A 24,989-nucleotide genomic window follows, 5' to 3' on the forward strand; every position below is an offset into this window, starting at 1 on the left:
CTTTGATTTATTAAGCAAGGCAGCTGTTAACTAAAGAGATTATCAAGGTGTATTTTACTCTATAACAACAAATGGTATAATTTGTAATACTTTTCATGGATGTTAATCCAAGGAAAGATATAACTAAATGAATGCTTGCTTTCTTAGGAAACCATAGCAAGAGCCAGAATGCTAGCGTCAGAGGGTGATGCTTTTATTCAAAGCAATCATTATGCTGTAGACTCCATTATTCCAAAATGCAGTGAACTTCATCATCTCTGTGATGCCTTCACTACTGAGACAGAACAGAGGAGGAATCTTCTTAACAAATCTCTAGAACTGCATGGCTTACTAGAAAAGGTAAATTTTGTATGGTAAATTTGCTAAAACCTCAGTCAACCAGTTGTCATAATGACAAGTAAAAGTGTCTGGGTGTGCTGGAAGTTTTCTCCTTAAACAGCTGAATACATCACAAGTAGAGGTATGAAATGTTTTAGGCCTCTTAATGATCAGTGCTGTTATAGGTGCGTTCTGAGCTTGTTGTTTTCTCTGTTTCTAGTCTATGAAGTGGTGCGATGAAGGAATTTATCTGCTGGCTTCACAGCCGGTAGATAAGTGTCAGTCTCAGGATGGTGCTGAGTCAGCATTACAGGAGATCGAGAAATTCCTGGACACTGGTGCAGGCAATAAAATCAAGGAGTTGAATAAAATTTACAGAGAGTATGCACACATCCTCAATGAGGACCTAAAGGTACCAGAAGAGTTTTATGTGTTGATTTGTTAATTTAGAATTGCTGTCTTGCATGGCCATTGATAAAGCTAAATAATCTGTGCGAAGAGTTATACCTGGGAACTGGAAAGCCAACACATTTCCTTACCTGAGGTGCTAGTCCTGTCATATCTTTGAATAAGCAAGGGCTTCAGAGCCTTTTAATGACTACTTGAGTTTTTCAGAGAGTAGGATTGCTTTTAAAAAAAAAAAAATCTTCCAAGTGAGTATATGAAATATCTTTTTTTATGTAGCAAAAATGTGCCTGTCCTTGATAATTTGTATGACTTCTGCCTTGTAACTGATTTTTTTTCTTAGAACTTGAGAATATGTTCCTTTTCATCCTGGTTGATCTCTTCATGTAGCAGAACCATTAGACACTGTCCAAAAAAAATGTCTTTTTTTTTTTTTTTTTTAAATTGAAATCTGAACCCCATTGGTTTCTTTACAACAAAATGTTTCATGAAGTGACATTTCAGTGTACTGAATGACTGTGAATTATGCCCTGTTAGGAGTGAAGAGTAGGGTAATATTTTTATACATGCTATAAAAACAATCACAATTTCAAATCAATGTGCTGTAAATGACAGTGTAGCTTCTTGATAGGTCTCTGACAGGGATTTTTTTAAATTTTATTTCTGTGACAATGATAGGAACATGTACAAAAAGTTTTCCAGAAGCAAGAAAGTATGGAAGAAATGTTCCAAAAGAGACAAATAAGTCTTAAGAAACTGGCAGCTAAGCAGACACGTCCTGTTCAGCCAGTTGCACCAAGACCTGAAGCCTTTGTAAAATCTCCTTGTACCTCTCCAGGTAAGTAACTGTAGTAGTCTTTAACTAATTCTTTGTGCTATTCTGAGAAACTTAAGTAAACTTTCAGCTGTAATTTGTGGTTACACAGACATCTGTGTCAGATCCGCTCAAGTTCTAACTGCTGTTTGATTCTGGTTTACATCCTTAGGTCTTCAAAGAGAATATGTATCCAACTCAGAAAGCAGTGTGCTTCGGAAGGTAAACTACAGGAAAGGAAAGGTAATTTTTTGCTTTGTACTTTTCATGCCCATACTTCTTGAGACAGTCATAATACAGTGCAAGATTCAGGAATTTCAAGAAGAATGAGGTAGTTCCACTAAAAAACTGATGATATTGCCCCTATCAAACTCTGGTGAAGCAGTCATGTGGTTTAAATAGAGGCTGTTTTGTTGGTGGGTTGGGTATGAGGGAAGGTAATTAGTTGCCTATATTAGGAAAAATGTTAGGGACAGCAAAATAAAAAATCCACGAACAGGAAACATTTATTATTTGCCAGTAGTAACTGGCTAGTCTTAAAACTGGCAAAAATGAAGAGATAGTTGTCATTGGCTACAAGACAGTTTCATCTGACCTAATGGGTTGCCATTCCCAAGTGGGGATGGTCTTCCTGCATTGCCTCTGGCAAGGGAAGTAACCTGACAGCAGCAACAGAAACAAGTAGTTTCCCGCTGGGTTAGAGTTGTATCAAGTCAGTGTCAGTGAAGGTTCAGCAAAAGACAATGCGGGAAGGAAGGCAGAACCACATGACCAGTAGGGACAACAGTTAAGAAAAAACGGTTGGTTCGAGGAGGGATTGAAAGCAGAACCTCTCGTTCTTTTCAGCAAGCTGTAATTAGGTCAGCTGTTACAGTAGAAGATGCAGGAGCGAACTTCTGTGTCAAGTTAGAAGTTACCAGAAGGTTAGCACAGTACCTCATTTTAAGCTTGGAAAACAGACTAAGGCCAGTGTTGCCTCCAAGATTATGCTGATGCTCTGATGTTGTCTTCCTGGAAAGGGTCCTTGAACCGTGATCTTTTTAAGCTGGCCTTTCATGGAAAACTCCCTGTGTCTGAATGTTCTTGTGTGCTTCAAGACCTTCAGGTTGATGTGGATTTTTTTGCAGCATTCTTGCAAATTGCCTTCATTTTTAATGGAGCCACGGTCTTTCCTATGAATATGCATGCAAGTAGAGCTCAGAACAACGCACTGTATTTTAAAGTGATTTTTCCCTCATCTGTAATGCTGTGATAATTCTTTTGTTGTTTGTTTGTTTCCTTCTTTAGAGTGAAATGACTGAACTCCATCAAAGCAGAGGAGGATCTACAATGGATGATGAAGAAAACCTAGCTGTGTTACGGCAGTAAGTATATTTTGATAAACAAAACCTGCTTTTTCTCTGACTGGTTTCCACCAAACTCTGAGTTTGGCTAAGTCTTTAATAAGACAAGTATGCTTCTCTGAATTAAGCCTCAGTTCTTTTTTGAAATGCCATGGCTATGCTCTGTACACACAGAGGAAGATATTTCAGTCTGTCTGCAACATCATTTATAGTTTATATAGTACTAGACTCTAGCTTTCCTGCAGCAAATTGATGCTATTGCAGGATTACTACATATTTTCATTCCAGAGATGAGAGAGTTTCAAGTAATAAGCCTTCTGTAAATCCATCAGAGGTTTTGGTCTCCATGCTTCAGAAGACTTTGTCTTTTTATATTACTTTTTTTTAGTCCCTTTTTTGACAAATGTTAAGAAAAATCACTTTCTTACATGAAAACTAAACAGCATCACCTGTATTCAAAAAATTACTTAGTACCACCTTCAATGTGTATAGCAGAGCTTGCATTTCTACCTGTAAACTGGATACTCCCACTGTCTTTTCACTGTTACAACCACATGTTAAATCATACAAAATCACAAGGCGAGGGTGTTGTGGGGGAAGTATACTTGCTTGACCAAACTTAAAGAAGCATTGTGATATTTCAAGTATGCCCTAAATGTCTCTAAATTTAAAATGACCGGTGTAACTTTAAGTCTGTATTGGATAATCCCATGCAGCCCTAACTCCAGCTCCTGTAATACTTGCAAACACAGCACAATCAGATTTTGTCTGTACAACGATAAAATGCTTCATTGCTTTGATTCAGTTACTACAGCATTTAACATTAAAATGCTTTTAAAATTCATGCTTCTCAATCAGGATATATAAACTGTTGACCAAAATACCCTCGGAACATAACATTTTCCATTACCTGGAAATTGTGCTTTCATTGTCTGAAGTAAAATAGAAACACAGACAATGTTACCTCATTACTTTGCATAGGTGAATAGGCCTGCCTTAATTGTCATTCTTTGTCTACAGGCATGTGATTAATGAACTTATTGAGACTGAACGAGCATATGTGGAAGAACTGCTCTGCGTTCTTGAGGTAAACATTAAATTTCACTGCAGCTGTTAGTGAATCTATTTGTCTTCTATTTCGTAGATGCTCTTATGCTTTCCTTATCACTGTAATGTCTCTGCTTGTCCTGTCAAGCAGTGTGGTCATTACATCTCTCCTCTCATTGTATTTTCACAGAGGCGGGAATGTGCAGTTTTTTTCTAGACATACTCATGCAATTAGGATTTTGTATTAGAAAACACATATTGGGCAGAAAATAAGATATGCATAACTGTTTAGGTGGAACATAGTGAGATATGTAATGATCATTAATTCCTGCAAAAGTTCATTCCAGAGTCTTGGCTCAACTCCAGGAAGGTCATTTGTCACACAGGAATGTGAATCTGCATCAAGAGAATCTTGTGTTAGAGGAGAAACCTTTTTTTCTTGTATCCCTCTTTGCATATCTTTAAGTGATCTTCCAAATAGCTTGGGTACAACTGTGGCAACAGAGTCTCTGTTTCAAAATTGTAGCGGCAACAAAGGTGTTCCCTTTGCTCCACACCTGTGGAGGCACAATTGCAGTACTGCTGAGTTGCTTGTAGAAATACGCTGCAGTATTATGTGCTGTTCCTCAGGTTTAAGTCTTCAGACATGGATCTGTCATTTTGTTCTAGTCCAGTTTGACTGTAGGAGATGATGAAGTTGCAGATGGCTGAAGTTGAATTATTTTAACCAGGATTAATTGGATTTGAGCCAAGTGGGTACTCTTGGTGTCTATGCCAGTGTTAAGCTCCTAAATAGGATCTGTCTTAAATTATGGACTGGGAGTGATAATTTCTGAGTATGTTAGAGTACTGTATGAGGGTTTTGAACCCAGGTCTTGCTTTTGCCTAGTTTGTGCTCAGCTTCCTGGGTCCAGTCCAACTGCTAGAAAGTGTTGATGACAATACAATGGTCACATCTGATGTGTGGTAATAAAGCAAGGTAGGTCTGGAGTGGACTTTAGGGATTACTTTATTCTCTGCTTTTGTATGCAAAGCTATGTGTACAGTTTTGTTCATAAAATCAAGACTTGAATAGTTGGAGGATTTTTGTCCCTTACTGCTGCTACTGGAGGATTGTTGCAGAATCTTTCTATTGCTCTGGTATTACTCTTGATTTACATGGAGTATAGGGCAACCGTTTCTTGCTAGGCCAAACTGTCTTGGTTTTCTGCCAATGTGATAGACTCCCCAGTACTCTGACCATGCCAGGCATGCTTCTCTGTGTCTCCTCGCAGTTTGGGATTCATCTGGGCTTGGGTGATTGGGACTGCCAGCAGTAATTCTGGATCAGATCCTTGCTGAGGTACCGTTTAATGGCAGTCTTCCAGCTTTTGAGTAATTCAAGTTATTAATCCATAGTTCTGTATTCTCCCAATTCCTGTGTTTCTCCTATTCTATTAATATTCCATTTTTCCTGTAACGTAATCTGATGCTCCTTTGTATGGACAGTGTATCCTATTATTATGTCTTATTTAATTGCCATGCATTTTCTTTCTGCCAAGGATTCCAGTAGAAAAAAACAAGGCTGATTATTGGAAAACTGCGATAGCTGCTTTTATCCAAGCTTGATAGATTTCCTTTCATTAATAACCATGGTCACCCCACTTCAGACTGTGAATCCAGTAATTTTCACTGAGGAAAAATATTGGTCTAGTCTATTTGTAGGTATTGTATTTGACTCTTTTTTTTTTTTTTTCCCATTTACTTCAATGCTTTTAGAACAGTTTTCAAATGGAAGACTGAGCAAAGCTTTATATATTCTTAAAGTAAGATTAAATCCTGTGGCTGCACGGAGTAGCTTTCTCTCTCCTTTCTTAAAACACAAGTACGGCATAAGTAGTAAAAACATTTCTGAAATTTAATATAAAAAAACCTTCATAAGTACTATGCCAGCCTGAAGTGGGGGAAAAAAAAAAAAGTCAAGAGCCTTTTGTCAATGTATGGATTTCATGTTTTTATTCTTACAGAATGCCAAACTCTGTCAAGTTTGTTTTCACCACAGCTGCATTAGGTACCCCTTCTTTATGCCAGTGCTGGCTTTGCTGCAGTGTTGAGCATTTACTTCAAGTGGAAACAGATCATTCTTTTCATGTATCTCTTCACTGCATCTGAACTGCATGGTGGCTGCAGTTCATCTTTCCCTATTAATTTTCTAACTCCATTTTATGTATATTATTTTTATATTTTTTAAGATACTACCACTTTTTTGTTGGGTTGGGTTTATTTTCCTCTCTTTCAGACTCTGAATTTTCCTGTTTGAGGAGAGATATGAGAGAGGGACCAATGGCTAGCGATCTATAAGCTCCAGCATCTTTGCCTATACCATTAGTTTTCCTTTCTTGTGGTGTTTGAGAAAAAAATACACACTTTTTCACATCAGAAAGATTCCTTTAAAAACCAAAACATAACAATCTAATCACTGTCCTATCCAAATACTTGAATTCTTCAGGCTAGCTGACTTTACCAGCCAGTTCTTCTACTTTTTGTTGTTAGGACATCCCTTCGAAATTAAAAACCTTAGTTGTAGGTGCACTTCTGCTTATCCTTTCATTTAATTTGCAATTTATTATAATTTAGTGCAGTTTATTATAATCAGTGTCACTAATGTAATGATCTCCTTCTCTATGATTATTGTGTTCAAAAAGAAATAATCAGCAAACAAAAACAAAACATGAGAGTAATCTAATCCAAATCTAGAGCAGGTTGCATCATCTTCCTTCAGGGTCAGAACACTATGAAATCTGCATACATGAAGAAATGTGCTTATGATACAGGTGCTAGATCATTCTTGCAGTTTCTCTGGTTGATTGGTTGGAGGTGTTTTGTTTAGGGTTTGGGGGGGCATTGTTTGGTTTTGATTTTTTTTTTTTTTTTTTTTTTTTTTTTTTTTTTTTTAGTGTTTTGAGAGACCACAGATAAGTAACCTTAGAACCAGAGAACAGTCCTGGGCTAAAGCCACCTGTGTGCTCTCTTTTCCTTATCTGTAACAGATAGACAGACGAGAATGTGGCCTTATGTGACAAATGTAAGATGTCAGAAACTAAACTTACGACTTCTGGTATCAAATCTAATGAAAATGTCTTAAAGATAGAATTTGCACCTTAATGGTTTCTGTTACCTGCACAAATAACTACAGTCAACTTGTTAAGACTACCATCAAGGTTTGCATGTGTACTGGAATTGTGGCTTTAAATTCAGAGGTGTAAAGTCTTAACAGAAGAAGTACAAACTATAATTTGAAAGCAGGATGGGAATGCATGGCCTTTGCTTGGTGGAAATGACTGCAAACTTGGTTTCAACCTTGCTGAACTAAAATGGCAGTAATTACTTGAGTGTCTTTCTAAAGACTGTAAGTGTGTCTTACTGGGCTGTTGGAAACCCAGAATTTGTATACTTTTCTCATGATCAATACTGAGGCCTTTCTTTGCTCTCCGTCTGTCAGCCTGCAGGCAGACTGCCTTGTCAGAGAGAAAGAAGTCCCGCAAGGGAAATAATCGGTGTGCCGCTATCCTGTGTTGCAGGGTTATGCTGCAGAGATGGACAACCCCTTAATGGCTCATCTCATTTCACCAGACCTACAAAATAAGAAGGATATCTTGTTTGGGAATATGGAAGAAATTTATCACTTTCACAATAGGTGAGGATTTTCATTCAGATCTAAAAATAGCATTTGGATGGGATTCTTGACTCTTTTTCCATCTGATTTAAATTGCTGAAAGACCCTTACTGGGCCCCGCTTGGCTACCTGTCACATCAAAGTTCATATTGCATAGAAGAGGAAAAGCAAGGTATCTATAAAAGATCAGCAGAGCTCTGTGAAACTTTACTCAAATGGTTGCAGTACACAGATAAAATTCTGCATTGTGATCCTCCTTCTGAAGAAAGGTACTGGGATCTGGATAGAAGCTAATTAAAGCAAGGTTTGTTTGGGTTTAGTTTTCTTTAATTTTTTCATGATTTTTGCTATGAAGAGTAATATTACTCTAAGCCACAGATTCTCCACTCTTATATCTGCAAGGGGCTGGTTAAATTTATACCTGAGTGACCTTTCTGAAACTGGAATCCTTGCTGCTAGAGAGGTGTTTCTTCACAGGATAATATTTAAATTGGTATAAAAGAGACGTATTTTCAAGAGAAGTTAAGCACATTAAATAATTGTTTCTTATTGAGGCAAAACTAGACTGGAAGTTCTGCCACTGATACTTTTGTGGGTGTGGTGGCTTTTTTTGGCTTGGGGAGGTGGAGTTTGGTTCATTTGTTTTGCTTTGTGGTGTTTGGTAGTATTTGGAAGGAAAATTCAAACACTTTAAACTGTAGAGATCCTGCTGCTGAATACATAAGGCAAGGAAACAAAATCTCCCTTTCTTCCCCAATCTTACTTGATTTAGGTTGTAGCAACAGTAAGCTAAAAGAAATTGGTCGGAATGTTTGTTTTCATTTGCTCTCCCCTTTTAAGTACATGATGTAGAAGAGTTTTGTTTAGTTTTCTGGTACAGAACTGCACCTGTTTCCAGAATTTGCGAGAATGTGAATTTTTATTACAACTTTATAAACATGTACTCTAAGAAAATCTTCTTCCTTACAGAATATTTTTGAGAGAACTAGAAAACTACATAGAGTATCCAGAATTAGTAGGACGGTGCTTTCTGGGTCAGGTAAGTGTCATCTTTTACTGGAATTTTGTTCATAAACCATTCTTGGAGTATAACATAGAATAGTGACTTTGATGTAGCAATTGCCACTGCATCCCCTTTGTTTGTCTTGGACAGGTAACAAACAGGTTGAGAATGTAGATGTTAATTGAGAATTGGGGATATTTTCCACCCTGTGTGATAATTAATTTGGTTAGAAAGAGCTACTACCTTGTTGAAAGGAAACTGCTTTATTGAAGTGGTAGTTAGGAAAACATGGAGTCATGCACTGCCTGATTTCACATCACTGTAAATGATTTACAGTTGTAAATGGTTTACTTGGTCAGATTTCTTTACTGGATTTTGTTATTGTTGTTTTCTGTTTTCTTTGGAGAGTACACCTCAACAGAGTAAGTCCAAGTTATTTTTATTCTGAAAAGAGAAAACTATGACAGAATTAAACCTTTTTAATCTGGATTTATTAAACAGTGAGTGTCACCTGTAGTATACTGAAGGCTAAATAGGTATCTGTTGATGGAAATCAGTCTTCTGTTGTTGCTGCTGCCTATTGATGCTCTAAGAATGCTGGGAAGAGCCATCCCTCCCCCTCCTGTTTAATGGCTGCACCCATGGAGGTGCTGTTTCCTAAAACTGAGGGACAGAGGTGCTCTTGTGCCTGCTGATTTCCTACCTAGTACTTCCTTTGTACTTGCAGCTACTCTTAACATTTTCAACGGTCTTACTTCCTTTTGCTTTCAACAACTGCTGAAGTTATGCTCTTGCCGAATTGATAAGGGACAACAAACTGCTTGGTCTACCACAGTGAAAATAAAATAAAAATGTGTAAAGAAAAAAGGGAGAAGACGTTTCAATGAGTTGCACAGAGGGACTCATGGTTGCACATTCACAGAAGTATTTTTCATATTATAATAGACACATATTTGTAAACACATGCTTCTTCATGAGGTGCTTAACATTGAACTGAAACAAAAATGAACAGGAACGTGATATTCTGATGGTCCAAGTACAAAATTAGTAGCCCTTACAAAATCAATGATTTAGAATAATTTGGTTTTACTTGCAATGCCTCAAGGAATTGCATTTTTGTATTGTTGTTGGGTTTTTTGTAGCCTTATTGACGATGAAAAAAATTCTCATGAACTTGGTCTATTGAAGTTACAAGAATTTATTAAATTGTTGTTTATCTACTGAATTTCAGATGAAAGATTTCCAGATTTATGAAAAATACTGCCAAAATAAACCTCGATCTGAAAGTTTGTGGAGGCAGTTTTCAGATTCTGTATTCTTCCAGGTATGCTTGCTTCAGTCTGTTTTGGGGTTGGTTTGTTGTGGTTTGGTGTTTTGTTTTGGTTTTTTATAGTGTAATATGATTAATAAAAAATGATATCGAGAACAAATAACAAAAATACTATTAGTATCCTGATTAAATCCAACACTGATTACAGGAGTGTCAAAGGAAACTTGATCACAAGCTCAGTTTGGACTCCTACTTGCTGAAACCTGTTCAAAGAATAACCAAATACCAATTGTTGCTAAAGGTATGTGTTACTGCACTCTAATGCTGAGTACATTTTTTGTGTTTGTTTTTTTGAAATGCTACTTCTCTCAGCCTGCCAGAGAGAAACCTCAATGTTAGCGAATGATGTATAAATCAAAAGAGAGCAAAATGCCAGTCTATCAACTTTCAGGAAGGACCAAGAAACCTTTGCAACAAAGAAAAGAGAGTATCTGAAAGAGTTGTTACTCTTCAGTGACAGTTGCCTCATACATATTGCAGACAGTTGCCTTGCTGGATTCTAGAAAGGGCATTCTAGGAAACGGACTTGACTGAGAGCGCTGTGTGGTGTTTTTACGGTGCTGTCGTGATTCACTTAAATATGCTGTACTGAGAGAGCAAAATGGAGGGATACTCTATCCCAGAATTTTAAATTAAAGTATAAGGTTTTGCCATGTTTGAAGTAAGAAATACTTCCCACGTAGGCACCTGTTTCAATATTTAACAGTAGTTTAAAAACATTGACTCGGACCAAATTTACTCTTGAGTTAAAATGGAGCTGAAGTTAACAGCTTGTAAAGAATTAATGACGGTAAGCTTGTGTAAAGAGTGTAGTAGTATGAGAAAGGGTTTTGATTTAAAGTATCTTTACTGCCTGCAGTCCATGAGTAAATGCTTATTCTCATACTATGAAGTCTCGTTAGGGGCTTCCACATGAACTTGCAGCCACGTTTATCTGGATCAAATTGAAAGATGCAGCTTCACAAATAAGACCTTTGGAGAAGGGATCCCTCTTTAGATATGTAGACAGTGCTCGGTGCAGTAAGTTCAAGTCTGTCACTAGCATCACAGGCCTCACCGTACTTAAAATAATAAATGAAATGTGGCTGTGTTTTCACATTTGTTCATTTCTGAAATGTAACAAATCTAAAAAATCCTTTTGCGTGTTTATTTTTGAGGGGTTGTTTTTTAATTGTTTTTTTATTATTAGCAATTGTAATGAAAAAATGTTTGCAAATTTCATATTTTAAAATTCTTAGGTAGAGTTTACAAAACCATTAGATTAATTAACTGTATTTGTCCAACTAGCAACCAATATGAGGAGTAAAACTTCAGGGTCTTCTGAGTTCCAACCAGTACTGAACCCACTAGATTAGGTGGTATAAAACTACTGGGTAACTTAAAAAACTTAGTCCAAACTCAGTTTAAAAATTGGAACTTTCTAGTTACTGCTGTTTGCAAAGCTCAGTAAATATGTTGTTGTTCCCTGCCCACTCAGGAAATGCTGAAATACAGCAAGAACTGTGAAGGTGCTGAAGATCTTCAGGAGGCATTAACTTCTATCCTGGGTATTCTCAAAGCAGTTAATGATTCCATGCACCAGATAGCCATTACAGGCTACGATGTGAGTAACAGTAGTTTCACTGACTTCTTAATTTAATTTCATTTCTTTCTTAGAGATATATACAGTATACCCTATACTGTGTACTAATACTGAGAATGTTTTACAAAAGGTGCCTTTAAACTGAATTGTATAATGAGAATAATGGAAAATGGATCTCTCTGTACTCTTCTGAAGTTTCCCTGCTATGAATAATATTTTGCTCCGTTTAGCCAAGTTTATTTTTCTTTGGTCTACTTGACACTGAGTTAGAAACTGAAAATCGTCATGAAGAGTCTGGTTTAGGCTACTGCCAAATGGGAGTGACTACTAAGTTTTTATTTCTATGTGTAAAACTACACCCAAAACTTGGTGTTAAAAAAAGCAAACCAAAACACAACGTAAGCAGCTTTGGAGCAAAGTCTGAAGGAGAAAAACCCAAACAACTAAATATGTGTATTGTCATCCCTCTGCTGTTGGTACTCTTGACTGTAAAATCCTGCCTGAACAGTGCTAGGGAGAGAAAATTATGTGTAAAATATCCAACATGTGACTTTATTTTTATAATGTTTCCAAATCCAACATAAGCACTGATGTGAGAGATGACTTGGAATGATAGAACTTGTAAAGACCTGTTCAGAGCATGCTTTTTAGTCTGATGTTATCTTATTCTAGTTACTAATATCAGGGTTTTTGTTCCAGGGAAATCTGAATGAGCTCGGCAAGCTTTTAATGCAGGGATCCTTCAATGTTTGGACTGATCATAAAAAGGGTCACTCCAAAGTGAAAGATTTGGCACGCTTCAAGCCGATGCAAAGACACCTCTTCCTCCACGAGAAAGCAGTGCTGTTCTGTAAAAAGCGAGAAGAAAATGGAGAGGGATATGAGAAAGCACCTTCTTATAGCTACAAACACTCCTTAAATGTAAGACACTGAGCAGTTCAGCAAGGTCGAGGTACTGAGGACTTAGCCTGCAGTAATGCAACATTGCAGTTTTCTGTCTGGGAAGCTGTGTTCGTTTTGCACTGGGAATTTCGTCCTTCCAGGCAAACCTAACTGGTGCTGCAAGTCTGTGTTACTTTGTGTGGCTGTCTGTTAGAGAGATGGTGGGAGGGAAATTACCCTTTGAGGAAATCCAGACCGTACTAGTCTAGCTGAATGGCAGTTGCATCAATCATACAGAAAATGTAGAGCAGCGTAGTACAAAATAGATGTAAGATTTGGTGGTCTGGATTTTAAGAGACATCTTGTGCGTCAGTCCCAATGTAATGTACCTAAACCTTTCTTCCCTCCAAGGTAGCCAAGCTGATACAAAGCACTAAATCTCTATGTCTGACATGCAGATCATATGTTGTTAGCTATTCTTCTCCTTGAGCAAGAAGCCAAATGTGGTTTTCCTTTTCAGAAATAGGGTACCAAATAATACCAGTAGCTGCCTGCTTCCATTGTTACCATAATTGCAGTGTGGTCAGTCAGCTTCTGTTCTCTTTGCTTCCAGATGGCAGCAGTTGGAATAACAGAAAATGTCAAAGGTGATGCAAAAAAATTTGAAATCTGGTATAATGCAAGGGAAGAAGTTTACATTATACAGGTAAATATCATACCACTATATTTAAAAAAAAAAAAAAAAAAAAAAAAAAAAAAAAAAGAAAGAGAGAGAGAGAAGAAAACAGGTCAGGATGGAGGGGAGTCTAACTCGAAGATCTGGAGGTTTTTTCTTCTGTTATATCACTAATAGATAGTGATGAGCAACTGCAGAAAAAAGAAAAAGAAAAAAAAAATCCAAAAATCCAAACCATCACCAGATTAATTTGTAAGGTCATTTCTTAATATATTTCAACTGCAGAGTCTTCTGGGGGAAAAAATAGTCACGTTTTACAATATCCATGGAGGGTGTCTTATACACCATTACTGTTGCTCTCACTGGAGTAGCAGACGTCTTGGGAGCCAGGGTTTGACTGTAGCATGTGCACAGCTTCTGCTTTAGCATATTCTAGTTATTACAACTAGTTCACTGAAAGTCTAGAAAGGGACCTCTGTCTGTCCTTCTTGAAGGATTCTTCCAAGGCTGTGCTTTGCCATGCAGATCTTTGTGTAATAAGTATTCCATGCTTGATGGCTGATTGTATTTATTTTTGGGGTAGGCACCAACCCCTGAAGTTAAAGCTACTTGGGTAAATGAAATCAGGAAAGTGCTGACGAGTCAACTGCAGGCATGCAGAGGTAAAATATTTTGGATCTGTTTATACTTTTTGACCTCATTTTCTCTTTGAACTTCAGAACCTGCCCTGCATATCTTCTCTGTGTAGGACTATAGAAATGAAAAGCTCAAAACACAAATCAGTTTTAACAGTTCTTTTTCTTTCCTCCATTACAGAAGCTAGTCAGCACAGGACACTAGAGCAAACACAGAGTTTACCTCTACCAACATCATCTTGTACAAGGTAAGTATGTTGCAAATCAGCCTGGCTGTCTTGTAAATACACTAATACATCTAGTTTTCAGTTCTTTGTTATTCCTATCCTTTAATACTGGTCCTTATGTTTTAGGGGGTTTTTAGGCCTCTTCCTACTATAAAGCTATAAAGCTTGGGGTTTATGTATCTCCAGAACTGCTAAACTGAGCAGCAGTGGCCTGGGCTTTGCCAGTTGATAAAGAATAACACAGAAAAATCATTTTCTGTGCCAGCCAAAATCCTGATGGTATTATGGGTCTGTTTGTTGTACAGCTAATTATATACTTTACACTGCAGATAGGAGTGTTAGGTGGAGCAGCATTTTCCTTCTTTCTCTATTCTTTTCCTTCACCTGGATTTTTTTTTTTATTCCTTTTCCAGTGTAATGTTATCTTCATTTTTTTTGTTGTCTTTTTCAGGGCATTATCTTTTCTCTGTCCCTTGTTCTTTTCCTCCAATATATATATATATATATATTTTTAAACTGATGTATTGATTCCTTCAGTGGCACAGCTTCTGAGTCAAGCTTTTTTTTTTCCTATTTTTTATCATTCATCCTACCAGCTTGTATATTCTTCTGCTCCCACCTGCCATTCTGCCCTTCTCTGACACCTCTTTTTAATCCTCTGCTACTCACACATTTTTTTTCATGCTATGTGTATATATACACACAAGCTCATGTGTTCATATCTTCAGTCATTCACACATGGTGTGTGCTCGAACATGTTTCAGCAGCTCTCTGCTCTGCATGTTTTAGGCATCTACTTATCACTCGGGGAGAACGTCGCAGATGCATAGTATTTGTGGGATGTCTTTCTCCATTCCATTCCTAATCAGAGGTGTGATGGGAAACCAGCTGCCAGATCCAACCTATGTTCCTTGTTCATCCCTCAACTCTTCCTGTGTTAAGAATTTCTGAGGAGGCAGAGTTTATGCCTTTTTTTTTTTTTTTTTTCCTTAGTATGTTCAGGAGGCAACTATCAGCACAAAATGTGCACCTGTAGCTGAGAGTGAGTGGAAATTGTCCTGAGCTGTCTTTTCAGTAGCTCCCCATGCCACAATACATGCAATTGCAGTCAGTTAGGGGAGCTTTTCTCCTTTGTATGTTCTCGTGGTCTTTAAATGCACAATGACTAGTGACTTTTTGACTCCTGGAAGCTGTGATCTAGGAAGTAGCTAATAAATGGCTTTTAGCCTGTATGTCTGTACATAAAAGGCAGCCCATAACCAAAGACTGTTACCCATGTTCAGACCCAGGTTTGCTGCAGATGGATTGATTGTCTCAATTTTCTTCCAATAAACAGTCCTTCATGGAACCGTATCAGAAACACCAAAAAACTGGAGGAGAGAAAAGCTGATCTTGCAAGTCTAGAAGGTTCTGGCACCACAATAGCACCAAAGTGCCCCGAGAAAGACAAAGGTGAGTTTACACATAGGTACTGTTATCTTTGATTGCGAAGAGCATGCCTGCACTGCAGATGCACAGGCAGATCCACCAGCAGAGTAGCCGCGTAGTGCAGGGGAAACACAGCATTACACCTGGAGGAGCAGGGCTTTGCTGCCTTCAGCCCTAGGGCAGCCCACCCACAAAGTGCTGCCCACACTGCACCAGCGGGCTGGTCCTATCTGCACTTAGCTTGGGGTGTCTGCATTCCACTGTGGGGTATGGACAGGCCCAAAGCCACCTTGAATGAAGGACAGCCAAAGGGAGGTGGGGAATGTGTGTCACGAGGCCCAACTCTACAGTAGGTCTTCTCTTAGAGCTGCCCAGCTTCTCAGGGTTCTCTTCCTCTCAATAAATTTCCTGGCATTACATGCATGTTCTGAAGAATTTTGGTTGGTTGTTGCTTGTTTGTTTGTTTGTTTGTTTGTTTGTTCTCTTGAATTTTGGTGGAACCAGTGGAAGTACAAGACCCTGCACGCTGAGAACAACTCGCCACTTGGGTTCTTCTGTTGTAGCTCGACTTGCAGTTTCCCTTTCTCATCCTAACATGCAGGTTTCCTGGCAGGGCTGCAAACAGGTTTTTTGCCTTGATCTTTTCATGGCCTTCTCCTCTTTCTTTGTGTGTCTCTCTCTTCCTTTGTAGATGACACTAGCTGTACCTCAGAATGCTCTGTACTGTCCAAAAAGCGCTTTATGCTGCAGGGCTTTACTAATCCCAAAAGTCAGAAAGGTAATTTTAAGAAAAAAAGGTAGACTTTTTTCTGTTTAAGGCTGTAAATGAAGCATCACTTTGGACGTGTGTCTAGTGTAACCGGTTTACAGTGTATGCGCTAGCTTGTTCTCCTGCGTTCAAGCTAGGTTCCTGAGTCACTGACCCTGACAGGGAGGTTTCAACCAGCTCCAAAGTGGGAGGGGGCAATGCAGCTGGGACAAGTGAAGCTGTTGGAGATGCAAGGAAAGGATTGCAGTTTCCAGTGCTTCCAGCCTTGCTATTGAGGCCAAGGAAGGAGTTTATAGAGCCCCATTCCTGTAGGAAAACTAGAGGAAGGAAGCTGTCTTCAGATCAGACACCAGGCCTGCTTCTAGCTTCAGTGGATCTGCCCCAAAGGCACTTGTTCTTGGCCAAAAGGAATAAAGGTTTTGCTAGAGTATTTCTATATTAGATCCTTTCTAACAGAATTCCCAAAGCTTGAGTACAGCGGAATATGTATCACAATGTTGTTTTGCTGGACACAAAAATAAATAATAATTTCCCTGTGCTTCCAGAAGCAGTCTTTTTTTTTTTACTACAACACACAATAGGAGTCTGAGACCTTTGTTGCTTCCTCCTACCAAGTAATCGCACTGCTACATTCACTTGTTGCTTTGAACTGCTGTCTTTGAACAGTCTAAATTGCACTAAGATGATGGCACTTGTTCAAGAGCATGATATTTAATTTTTTTTTTTTTTCCCAAACATCTTTTCAAAATGCCTTTTGAAAACCTGATTACCTTTGAGTTCCTTCTGGAGAGACTCTAGGGTTATGTATTTAATGGTAATAAGGTGAGCACTAATATCCCATGCTTGCCTTGACAGAAACTCCATCTCCTTCTGCTAAAAGACAGACATTGCCAATGATCCTTCTTACAGGACCAGGTATTGCTGTAGCACTAGACTGATATAAAAATGGTTGCTTAATTTGGTAGTGTTTGTCTAATATTGAAATGAATTGTGTTCAGTTAATGTCTAGTTCATTTAGAAAAATTTACATATACTTTCATCTATTACTGTAAAATTAATTTGTCAATTTATCTTCAAATAACTACTTGTAAATAATTAATTCCTTCTGCTGTAATTGACCGGTCATGGCTAAAATGAGACTGATAACAAAAGCCCACTTGTTTTCCAGTGTAAACTCAAAGGTATTTAGCATGCAGTCCACCTATTCTCTTTTTTCCAGTTCTTCAATATCTCTCTTCTGTGTTTTTTGCCTATTCATCCTCCTGCAGCTTCTCCTACCAGTCCTGACAAAAAATCTAAACGACATGAAGTAGTGAGTGACCCAACTCCTTTTGGTTTAAGAGGTATAGTGATACCACATCTTTTACTCCACAAATACCCACACATCCTTCATGTAGTATGTTACATCAGAGCACTGGGGATACCTATATTATGCTGTTGCGTGCAGCAGTATTGATATCAACAGAGTTTTTCCAAGTGGGTCTGTCAGCTTCTGTATATACTGGGTTTGATAGTACAACTGGTTGAGGTTTTACCTTGGCATCAAATAAAGTAGCATGTGGCTAACTAGTTTTGAGGAGTGGGCAGTGGGAAAGGAATCTTCTGCTGAAGAAATAACCAGAAGCTGGGTGTTTAATGGAACTACAGTTGCGTGCAGTTGCTATGAGACACATGGTTTTCCAGTTAGCATCTTCCTCTCCTGTGCCCCTTCTGGAAGGGATTTAACTTTTTTCAAAGGGGAAAAAAAAAAAATAATCCAAAACTCATTCACTCCAGTCAGGGTGGGAATCATCACTGTCATGTGGCATTTCTATTTTAGATTTGCATTTATTACTGTAGTCACAGTCCTGTTGTGTCTTTCTTTGGGTGATAGTAGGCAACTTTTACCACCCTCTGAACCCCAGATGATTTAACTGAAACTGTTGTAGCAGGTTGCCTCCTGTCCTCCCATCCCACAGCTAAGAAAAGAATATAAAGCATTTCCTTTAAACGACCCATTTCTAACCAGCAAGGCTGTTGGTGAAGGCTTGAGTGCAAATCCCAAGGGCTAATTAACTAGAAAGTACAAGCAAAGCAGTCCCTCTCTTCCTGTCTCTCTTCCCACCACCATCTCTTTTAGAAAATATTAATCTAAAGATGAAGCAGTTTCAAGCCCTACCGTCATCCTCCTCTCCAGCTTTCCACAGCCTTTGTCTTTTTCTCACCTGTGGAAACGATGCAGGTTCAGCTGCTGTGTTGGGGAAACTGTGCAACACCATTCACCTTGTCTGAGCAGCAGGCGATGTAATCCCAGGCCAGGCACATGCAGAAACTCTACGAGTGTGGATTTAGGAGTTACAAGGTTAATTTTCTGCAGGTAGCAATCAAAGATTTGAGATCTCCAGGTACCATGGAAATCCTGAGTTCCTGAAAATGCTATCAGAAAGCAAAGGGTGTTTTGTGGCCTTTTCCATGGATGCTGGAATTTTCCAGAGTGGAGTGTCCTTGATCATTGCTAATAATTCCTTGGAACAGACTTGTCTGATCTGTTGTCTTGTCTAGCAGTCTCTCACTTTATGAAACCACTAAACCAAGCAAATGAATTTAAAACATCTAGTAACTCCCCTTCTCTCTCTTGCACCTTCTGATCTCTTTTCTGACACTATCTCTTCTCCTTCTGCAACTCCGAGAGATAAGCAGGCAGTTGACGAAGGCATTTCAGGATGAAACTGTACCAGGTGATGGTCACAGCTCCCCAGTGCGGAGTGCACTGCCCACACTCATTTCCTTTCGCTACCATATTGCTCCTGCTTGCATCACAGTGAGCTCAAGGCAAATGAATTGCTGACAGAATCACATCTTGCAGATAGATCCTGTCTCTGTGAAGAAACCTGTGGGCCCATTTCTGAAGAGAAGTGGTTGATGAATTTTTGCTGTCCATCAACTCCAAACTGCATAACCTTGGCTTTTCTGGAGACTGTCTGCCATTTTCTGACCTTTCCTGCCTTTATATAGAGCTCTGATTTAGTCACACCGTGCAGAATACACAGATTGCATGTGCATGCAGAATTTTGCTGCCTGTAGTTAGCTAATATGAATATGACCATAGTGACTGCTTCCCTTCCCCGCCCAGGATTGGACAGGCTTTTATAAGGGCTTGTTAGTAGTAGAGTGCTAGCTTGTACAAGGAATGGGAGTGCTGTTGCTATAGGAGGATCAGGCAGGTCTGCTCTTACCCACATCACCACAATAAATGTGTAAAGGAAGAGGCTGAGGAACAAGAGCTTTACTCAAAATGTTCCAGGTGAGCAGGCCAGTGAGTATGATGCTATGGGCAGAGCAATTACAGTGATTTTACTTTCTTTTTCTTTTGCACAATGCATTGGTGCTGTTTCTAATGAAAGCTTGGAACAATGAGGAGAAACCAAGTTTTCTTCTGCTGCGTTGTTCTTAACTTGGAAATAATGGAAAGGGTTTCAGCTGTGTTGCACAAGCCAACTAGAAGATGTGAGCTTCCAAAGAAATTTGCATGGAATGCAGCAGGAATTCGTTACTCAGTTTCTTCACAGATGGAAGTTCATTCTTAACCCTGGATAGGGCCAAATGGGTCAGTACTTCTAACCTTGTGCAGGTCACCCAGCAGTGCAGGCGAGGTAAAAGTCCCACTCTGTTTGGTGTGCTCTGGGGTGTGATTGCTTTCTATGATTCTTAGATTGCTTTGGCTTTACTCTGGTGATGCTCAGGCTTTTTTCTAATGCACTGGTATGACCAGCCATGAGACAAATGCCTCAGAGGCAGTGAAGAGCAAAAATGCTGGTGCTTTCTCAATTTAATTCATAGTTACATAAAAGTTGGGACGTTTGTTCTTCCTTTCATTCTTTTTATTGAGTTTCATTGTTCTTACCCTTTGGCTTGAACCAAAAATCTTACTTACAAATATTTGTCTTTTATCATTACTTTTACCATGACTTTTTCATTATAAACTCACTACTTTTATAGTAGTAAGTTAAAAGTACTTAGTACTTTTATAGTAGCAGCTGCTGACCTCAGTGAAAAGCATCTCACTAGTAAAACTTACTGTAGTTTTATTTGGAAAAAGATTTTGTGCACTCTGGATACGATTCAGCTTCGTAAATAAATTAAATGCTTCACCCTGAGAGAAAAAAAGAACATTTGGCAATAAATGACAGACGGGATATTGTTCATGTGGTATTTGGTGCAGTGACTTAACACCAAGATAAATCAGCATGATTAAGTATCCTTGAGTCAGCCTGAATACCCTTAAATAACAAGCCGCCTTGTCAGGTGAAGTATAGAGTGCCTGTAGCTTGTGCTAAATTTCTTGACAGCTCTAAGTGCTCAACAGTCTGAAGGAGGCAAGGTACATCCATCCCTTGTTCCAGCAGGCTGGTTGCTCTGGGTGACAACCCGTTGTGTTCATCCTCTTCCCATAAAGTGTATGTTCCCGTCTTCTACCTCCCCACAAGAAAAATAGTATCTATCCATTGCTTATCTTTGTATAAGAGAGAAATAGTTGCTTTTTAGCTGGGAATTTGCATTCTTTCAATCTGTTTCCCTCCTGTAAATCCAAAGGGCCAAATCCACTGCTGTGCATTGCCACAACTGTGTTTAGTCTGATGGAAACGGGCCAACTTTTGCCAGCTGTGAATTTCACCCAGTGGCTATAATAACTTCACTGTGTATGGTTTTCCTCCCACTGTTTCTCTTGATCACTTAAGAGCTTTTCAGTGGGAGGAACATTTCTCCCAGTCAGTGTCTTAACTGTCAGCTGTTTGTTCCCCAAGGTTGGGCTAAAACATCTCATTCTCTTGATGCATCTGAAGAAAATGATGGCTGGTCTAGTGCTGAAGATCCCCTGAATTCATCAGATGCAGAGGAAGAAGGAGGAGGAGGGGGATGCGAGATGAAGCTGGTAACCAGCAATGCTTTACTATGGAGCTATGCAATCCATACTAATACCTTGTGTGTGGCAGTGTACAGAAATGCTTTTGAAGCTTGCAGGAAAGAAAATGTCATCCTTGCCTCGAACTAGGGCAATGGCAAATATCCCCTTCTCTTAAGTCAGACCTTGGGAAGGTCCATCTGTGCCTTTGTGTATCTGCAGACTAGCAAGGCTGTGACTGTTTATGCCATAGTACAGCAGTCCAGCGATGACACGCTCAGCCAGTGTACATCATGTCACTAGTTTGCCAGCTTGGTTCGGGCTTTTTTCCTTTGTGGGGTTGTTTGGGTTTTTTTTCCTTTTGATTTTTATTTTTGATAGAGATTTGAATTAATTGCTGTGATGGAAACATTTCACTGAATATTTTTTCGGAGTGTGAGAATTCATGTACTGAATTTGCATGTAATCAGACAGCAAGGTTTTACTGCCTCTCAGTATGTACATTTACACCATCTTCAGCATGTATGTGCATGAGAAAGAAGGGAAAAGCACTATAATTTCATAACCAAAGCTGCAACATACCTTAAAGTACTCGATAGAAATAATTTGTTTATGTTTCTTCTCTGTGCATTTAGACTCCTGGTAAATATACAGTTGTGACTGATTATGAGAAAGGAATATCTGAAGAATTTACAGTGAAAAGTGGAGATCTAGTCCAACTGATTCGTGAAGGGGAGGATGGACTTTGGTACGCAGATCTGTGTTTGGAAATTTTTATACGCAGAACTGTGTTTGGAAGGCAAAACTTTGACAGTTAGGGCAAAACTTTCAAAGGCATCAAATGAAGCAATCTGACTTTTTATCTTTTATATATATATTTATTTTTTAGGTATGTAAAGAATCTGAGCACTGGTAGAGAAGGTTGGATCCCAGCAAACAATGTGCTGATGCTCATAGGCAATTCAAAATCAGCTCAATCTTTAAGCAGCTCTGGTAAGCTACTTATTTTAAATGAGATGATTGTGTCTCTGAAGATTCCTGTTATCAAAGGAAGTTGTGCAAAACAACCATATCATATTTTCTTGTGGTTTTGTTGTTTGTTTTTTTTCTTTCTTTCCCAGAATCAGGCACTGCCTCCAGCACTTTAAGCACATCGTCAAGTTGCAGTGATAGCTGCAATGCCAGCAGCACCAGCTTCTCGGACATTAAGGGCTAACATTACATTTTCACCTCACCTCTATGGAAGTTAAATCCAGAGTTTGTCATTCTGTGCCGAGCTCTGGACACTGGACTCGAGCAGAGAACCACCAGTTCTATGTTGCCAGCTCTTGAGTACTTTCGGTGGTGATTTCTACAGGTTCTTCCAGAAGATCCCAATTCAAAGTGGATGGAATGTGAAGTTGTAAATGAAAGTTAGATGATTTGAAATAGGGTCTTGTAGAGGCTTCTGCTCTGAAGTCTGAAGCTGCAGAGCTGTTAGCATAAGACACATTTTCTCACTGATACGCAATCAGGTTTCTGCAGAACTGCATCATGTTATAACAGCCAGAATCTGAGCAAACAAAACGTGTTCAGTGCTAAATCCTCATTGTAAACTAACAACATAGCAATCAAATAGCAACCTACAGGGATAGGTATGAGGAAAATCAATCCAAGTTTACAATTTCTTCTCCCAAAAAAACTCTTTCTCCATGGACATACCTCAGTCAGTGCAGTGAATGGGACTCTTAGAGCAGCCAGGAAGGAGTTTTGGTCCAGCTTCTTCACTTCTCTTTGGTCTTCAGGATATTCTTCTGCACCCTAGAGAGCATGCAGACGTGACCAAATCGCTGACCACAACAGCATCAAAAGAAACTATTGTTGTATCTTTTCCCACCTTTTAATGATGTGTGCAATGGAATAGCTCTTTTCTGAGGTATTTGGGGCCTCAGAACCAAATTCTTTACCAAGATCACTGTGTTTACATAGCCTTGGCAATTCAGTAGCATCTTTTTCCTTAGACAGGTGCACCATGAAACACAAATGTTCTTACTCACTAAATGTTTTCTTTATAAACGGTAATTGCATGCTTACCTGCAGCTCTCACAATCAACGTGCAGTTACAGGCAGGAGAAACTATTGTGGCTGCACTATGGGTCAACAGCCTTCCTTTAGACAAACCGATGAGGGCGGGAAATCAGTTGTCTTTTTAGTCAATTGTATTTGTTACAGATTTATTCAAAGAGAGCAAAACGATGACATAATTTTTCTATAAAAGGGGAGCACGGGAGAAAAACACGTATTAGACAAACGTCAGATTTATGCTACAGACAAGTATTTTAAATTTTTTTAAGGAAAGGTGATGCTAAACTTGCCATTTTTCAAGTATGATGTAAGCCAATGTTGTAAATTTCCACTTTGTCAGATGTTCTTTGCATGTCATCCTTAGAAACAGTCCAAAGCTCTGTGCATGTATGGATATTGTATTCATTCCTGTCCATCTCAAATATTTTTACTTCTCTGAGAATAGGTTTTTAACTGATTCATGTACCATATTACTTCAAAACATTGCAGACGTTAAGATCTTAATTTTTCAGAAGCGCTAAACACAGCAGATTATGTCAGCGGGAACTGCTGTTAATAATCAGACCCTGAAGTCTGTGCCAGAATTTTATAGTTTAGCCCCTGCATCTTAGGAAACTTAAATGAGAAATACTCTAAAGAATGATCTTACTCCTGGATTACAAAAGCAACCCTACCCCAGATGCAATCAAAATGCAGCTGACCACGGTCAGTACAAATTCAAACATATATATACACACACACACATATATATTTATGCACATACATATATATGTGCATGTATGTGCTTGTGTATATATGTGTGTGTAGATGTGTAGATGTGTGTAGATATAATGTATCAATGTAAAAGATGTATTTATAGTCTTCATGCTGCTGAATGTGTCACTTTGCAATGCATAAATACTTAGGTTTCTTGCAATACTGCAATATAAAGGCTGATCAGGGTTTTACTTCAGGCATCTTTTCCAGTGCAGAAATCCTCTGATCTTTTTTTAATTATCCCACATAATACTGTGCCGATCAGGAATATTTAGTCTGATATTTAACAATGGTATGCCAACATGAGATTCAGCTTATCTTCATCTATGTAAGTTATTTTGTAAATTATCTGTAACATAATTTTCTTATATATTGCTGTCATTGCTAGGATGAGACTGTCTTTCATTTCTCACTGGGGCCTCATTTGTGTTATTTCAATGGTTTTCTCCACATCATTGCACTTTAATACAATCCATTTCACCATTTCCTTTTTTACTGCTGTTAGAAGTCCAAAGTCAGAGGTCTCTATTGTAATTAATTTGAATAAATTTCAGCACTTCTTGCTGAATGCCTTTATATAGACATGCTATGTGTTTTATTTTGTCTCACAGTCTTTAAAGCTGCTTATGGGTATCATACAGAAATAGAAGAATGAAGGGTTTGGAACAGAAAACTAGGTCTGTCTAGCTGTTGACTGTCAGGGTCTGTGCGTTTAAATCCTTTCCCTAATCATTCTGGACCATCTCAGAAAAATACCATTTCACTCTTGAGACCCTGTCTCCCTTACCTGGCACTGGGGAATTAAAGCACGTCTACAGGCTGAGGATAAAAAATGAAAGCCAGCACCAGGTAATCAGATTATTTCCCTCTCTCCCACACACCCTTTTGTGAAAGACAGCACATCACTGTTGGGTTTTCCTGAAGAAAGCTGTGTATCCTGTGGTTGTCCTCCTGTACACGTGCTCCTCTTGATCCTGTGGTCTTAACAGAACAAGTTGGAGGTCCATGTCTGGCCACAGCTGGGTCAGAAATGAGAAACCATGTTCACCCTTGCAGCATCTGAAGAGGAACATGTTTGCACATTGACTGATTGACGGCTTTAAGGACCATCACACCATGGTAGGAGGTGAATTTCTCACTGACTGGAGTGATTTGGGCTGAGTTGGTGGACAT

General features: G+C 38.8%; 1 protein-coding gene across 11 annotated transcripts in view; it reads left to right on the top strand.

The window, feature by feature from the left end:
* Nucleotides 1–24,392, top strand: part of MCF2L (MCF.2 cell line derived transforming sequence like) — a 160,518-nt gene extending 136,126 nt beyond the window's left edge. For 5 of the 11 annotated variants that reach the window (XM_026868510.1, XM_026868503.1, XM_026868546.1 and 2 more), the window contains 23 exons: nt 148–339; nt 539–730; nt 1,402–1,561; nt 1,710–1,780; nt 2,825–2,901; nt 3,901–3,967; nt 7,488–7,603; nt 8,552–8,621; nt 9,817–9,909; nt 10,064–10,156; nt 11,393–11,518; nt 12,197–12,418; nt 12,993–13,085; nt 13,639–13,717; nt 13,872–13,938; nt 15,254–15,369; nt 16,037–16,123; nt 16,970–17,029; nt 17,383–17,457; nt 20,899–21,026; nt 21,632–21,744; nt 21,886–21,989; nt 22,118–24,392. In XM_026868510.1, the coding sequence (XP_026724311.1) occupies nt 148–339; nt 539–730; nt 1,402–1,561; nt 1,710–1,780; nt 2,825–2,901; nt 3,901–3,967; nt 7,488–7,603; nt 8,552–8,621; nt 9,817–9,909; nt 10,064–10,156; nt 11,393–11,518; nt 12,197–12,418; nt 12,993–13,085; nt 13,639–13,717; nt 13,872–13,938; nt 15,254–15,369; nt 16,037–16,123; nt 16,970–17,029; nt 17,383–17,457; nt 20,899–21,026; nt 21,632–21,744; nt 21,886–21,989; nt 22,118–22,212 (2,496 nt within the window). In that variant the 3' untranslated portion in view covers nt 22,213–24,392. The other 6 variants (XM_026868527.1, XM_026868518.1, XM_026868588.1 and 3 more) reach the window with 5 other exon arrangements.
* The last annotated feature ends 597 nt before the right edge of the window (nt 24,393–24,989 follow it).

The sequence above is a fragment of the Athene cunicularia genome, assembly GCF_003259725.1.
Source record: "Athene cunicularia isolate RWA chromosome 1 unlocalized genomic scaffold, athCun1 chr1_part1, whole genome shotgun sequence".
Taxonomy (NCBI): Eukaryota; Metazoa; Chordata; class Aves; order Strigiformes; family Strigidae; genus Athene; species Athene cunicularia.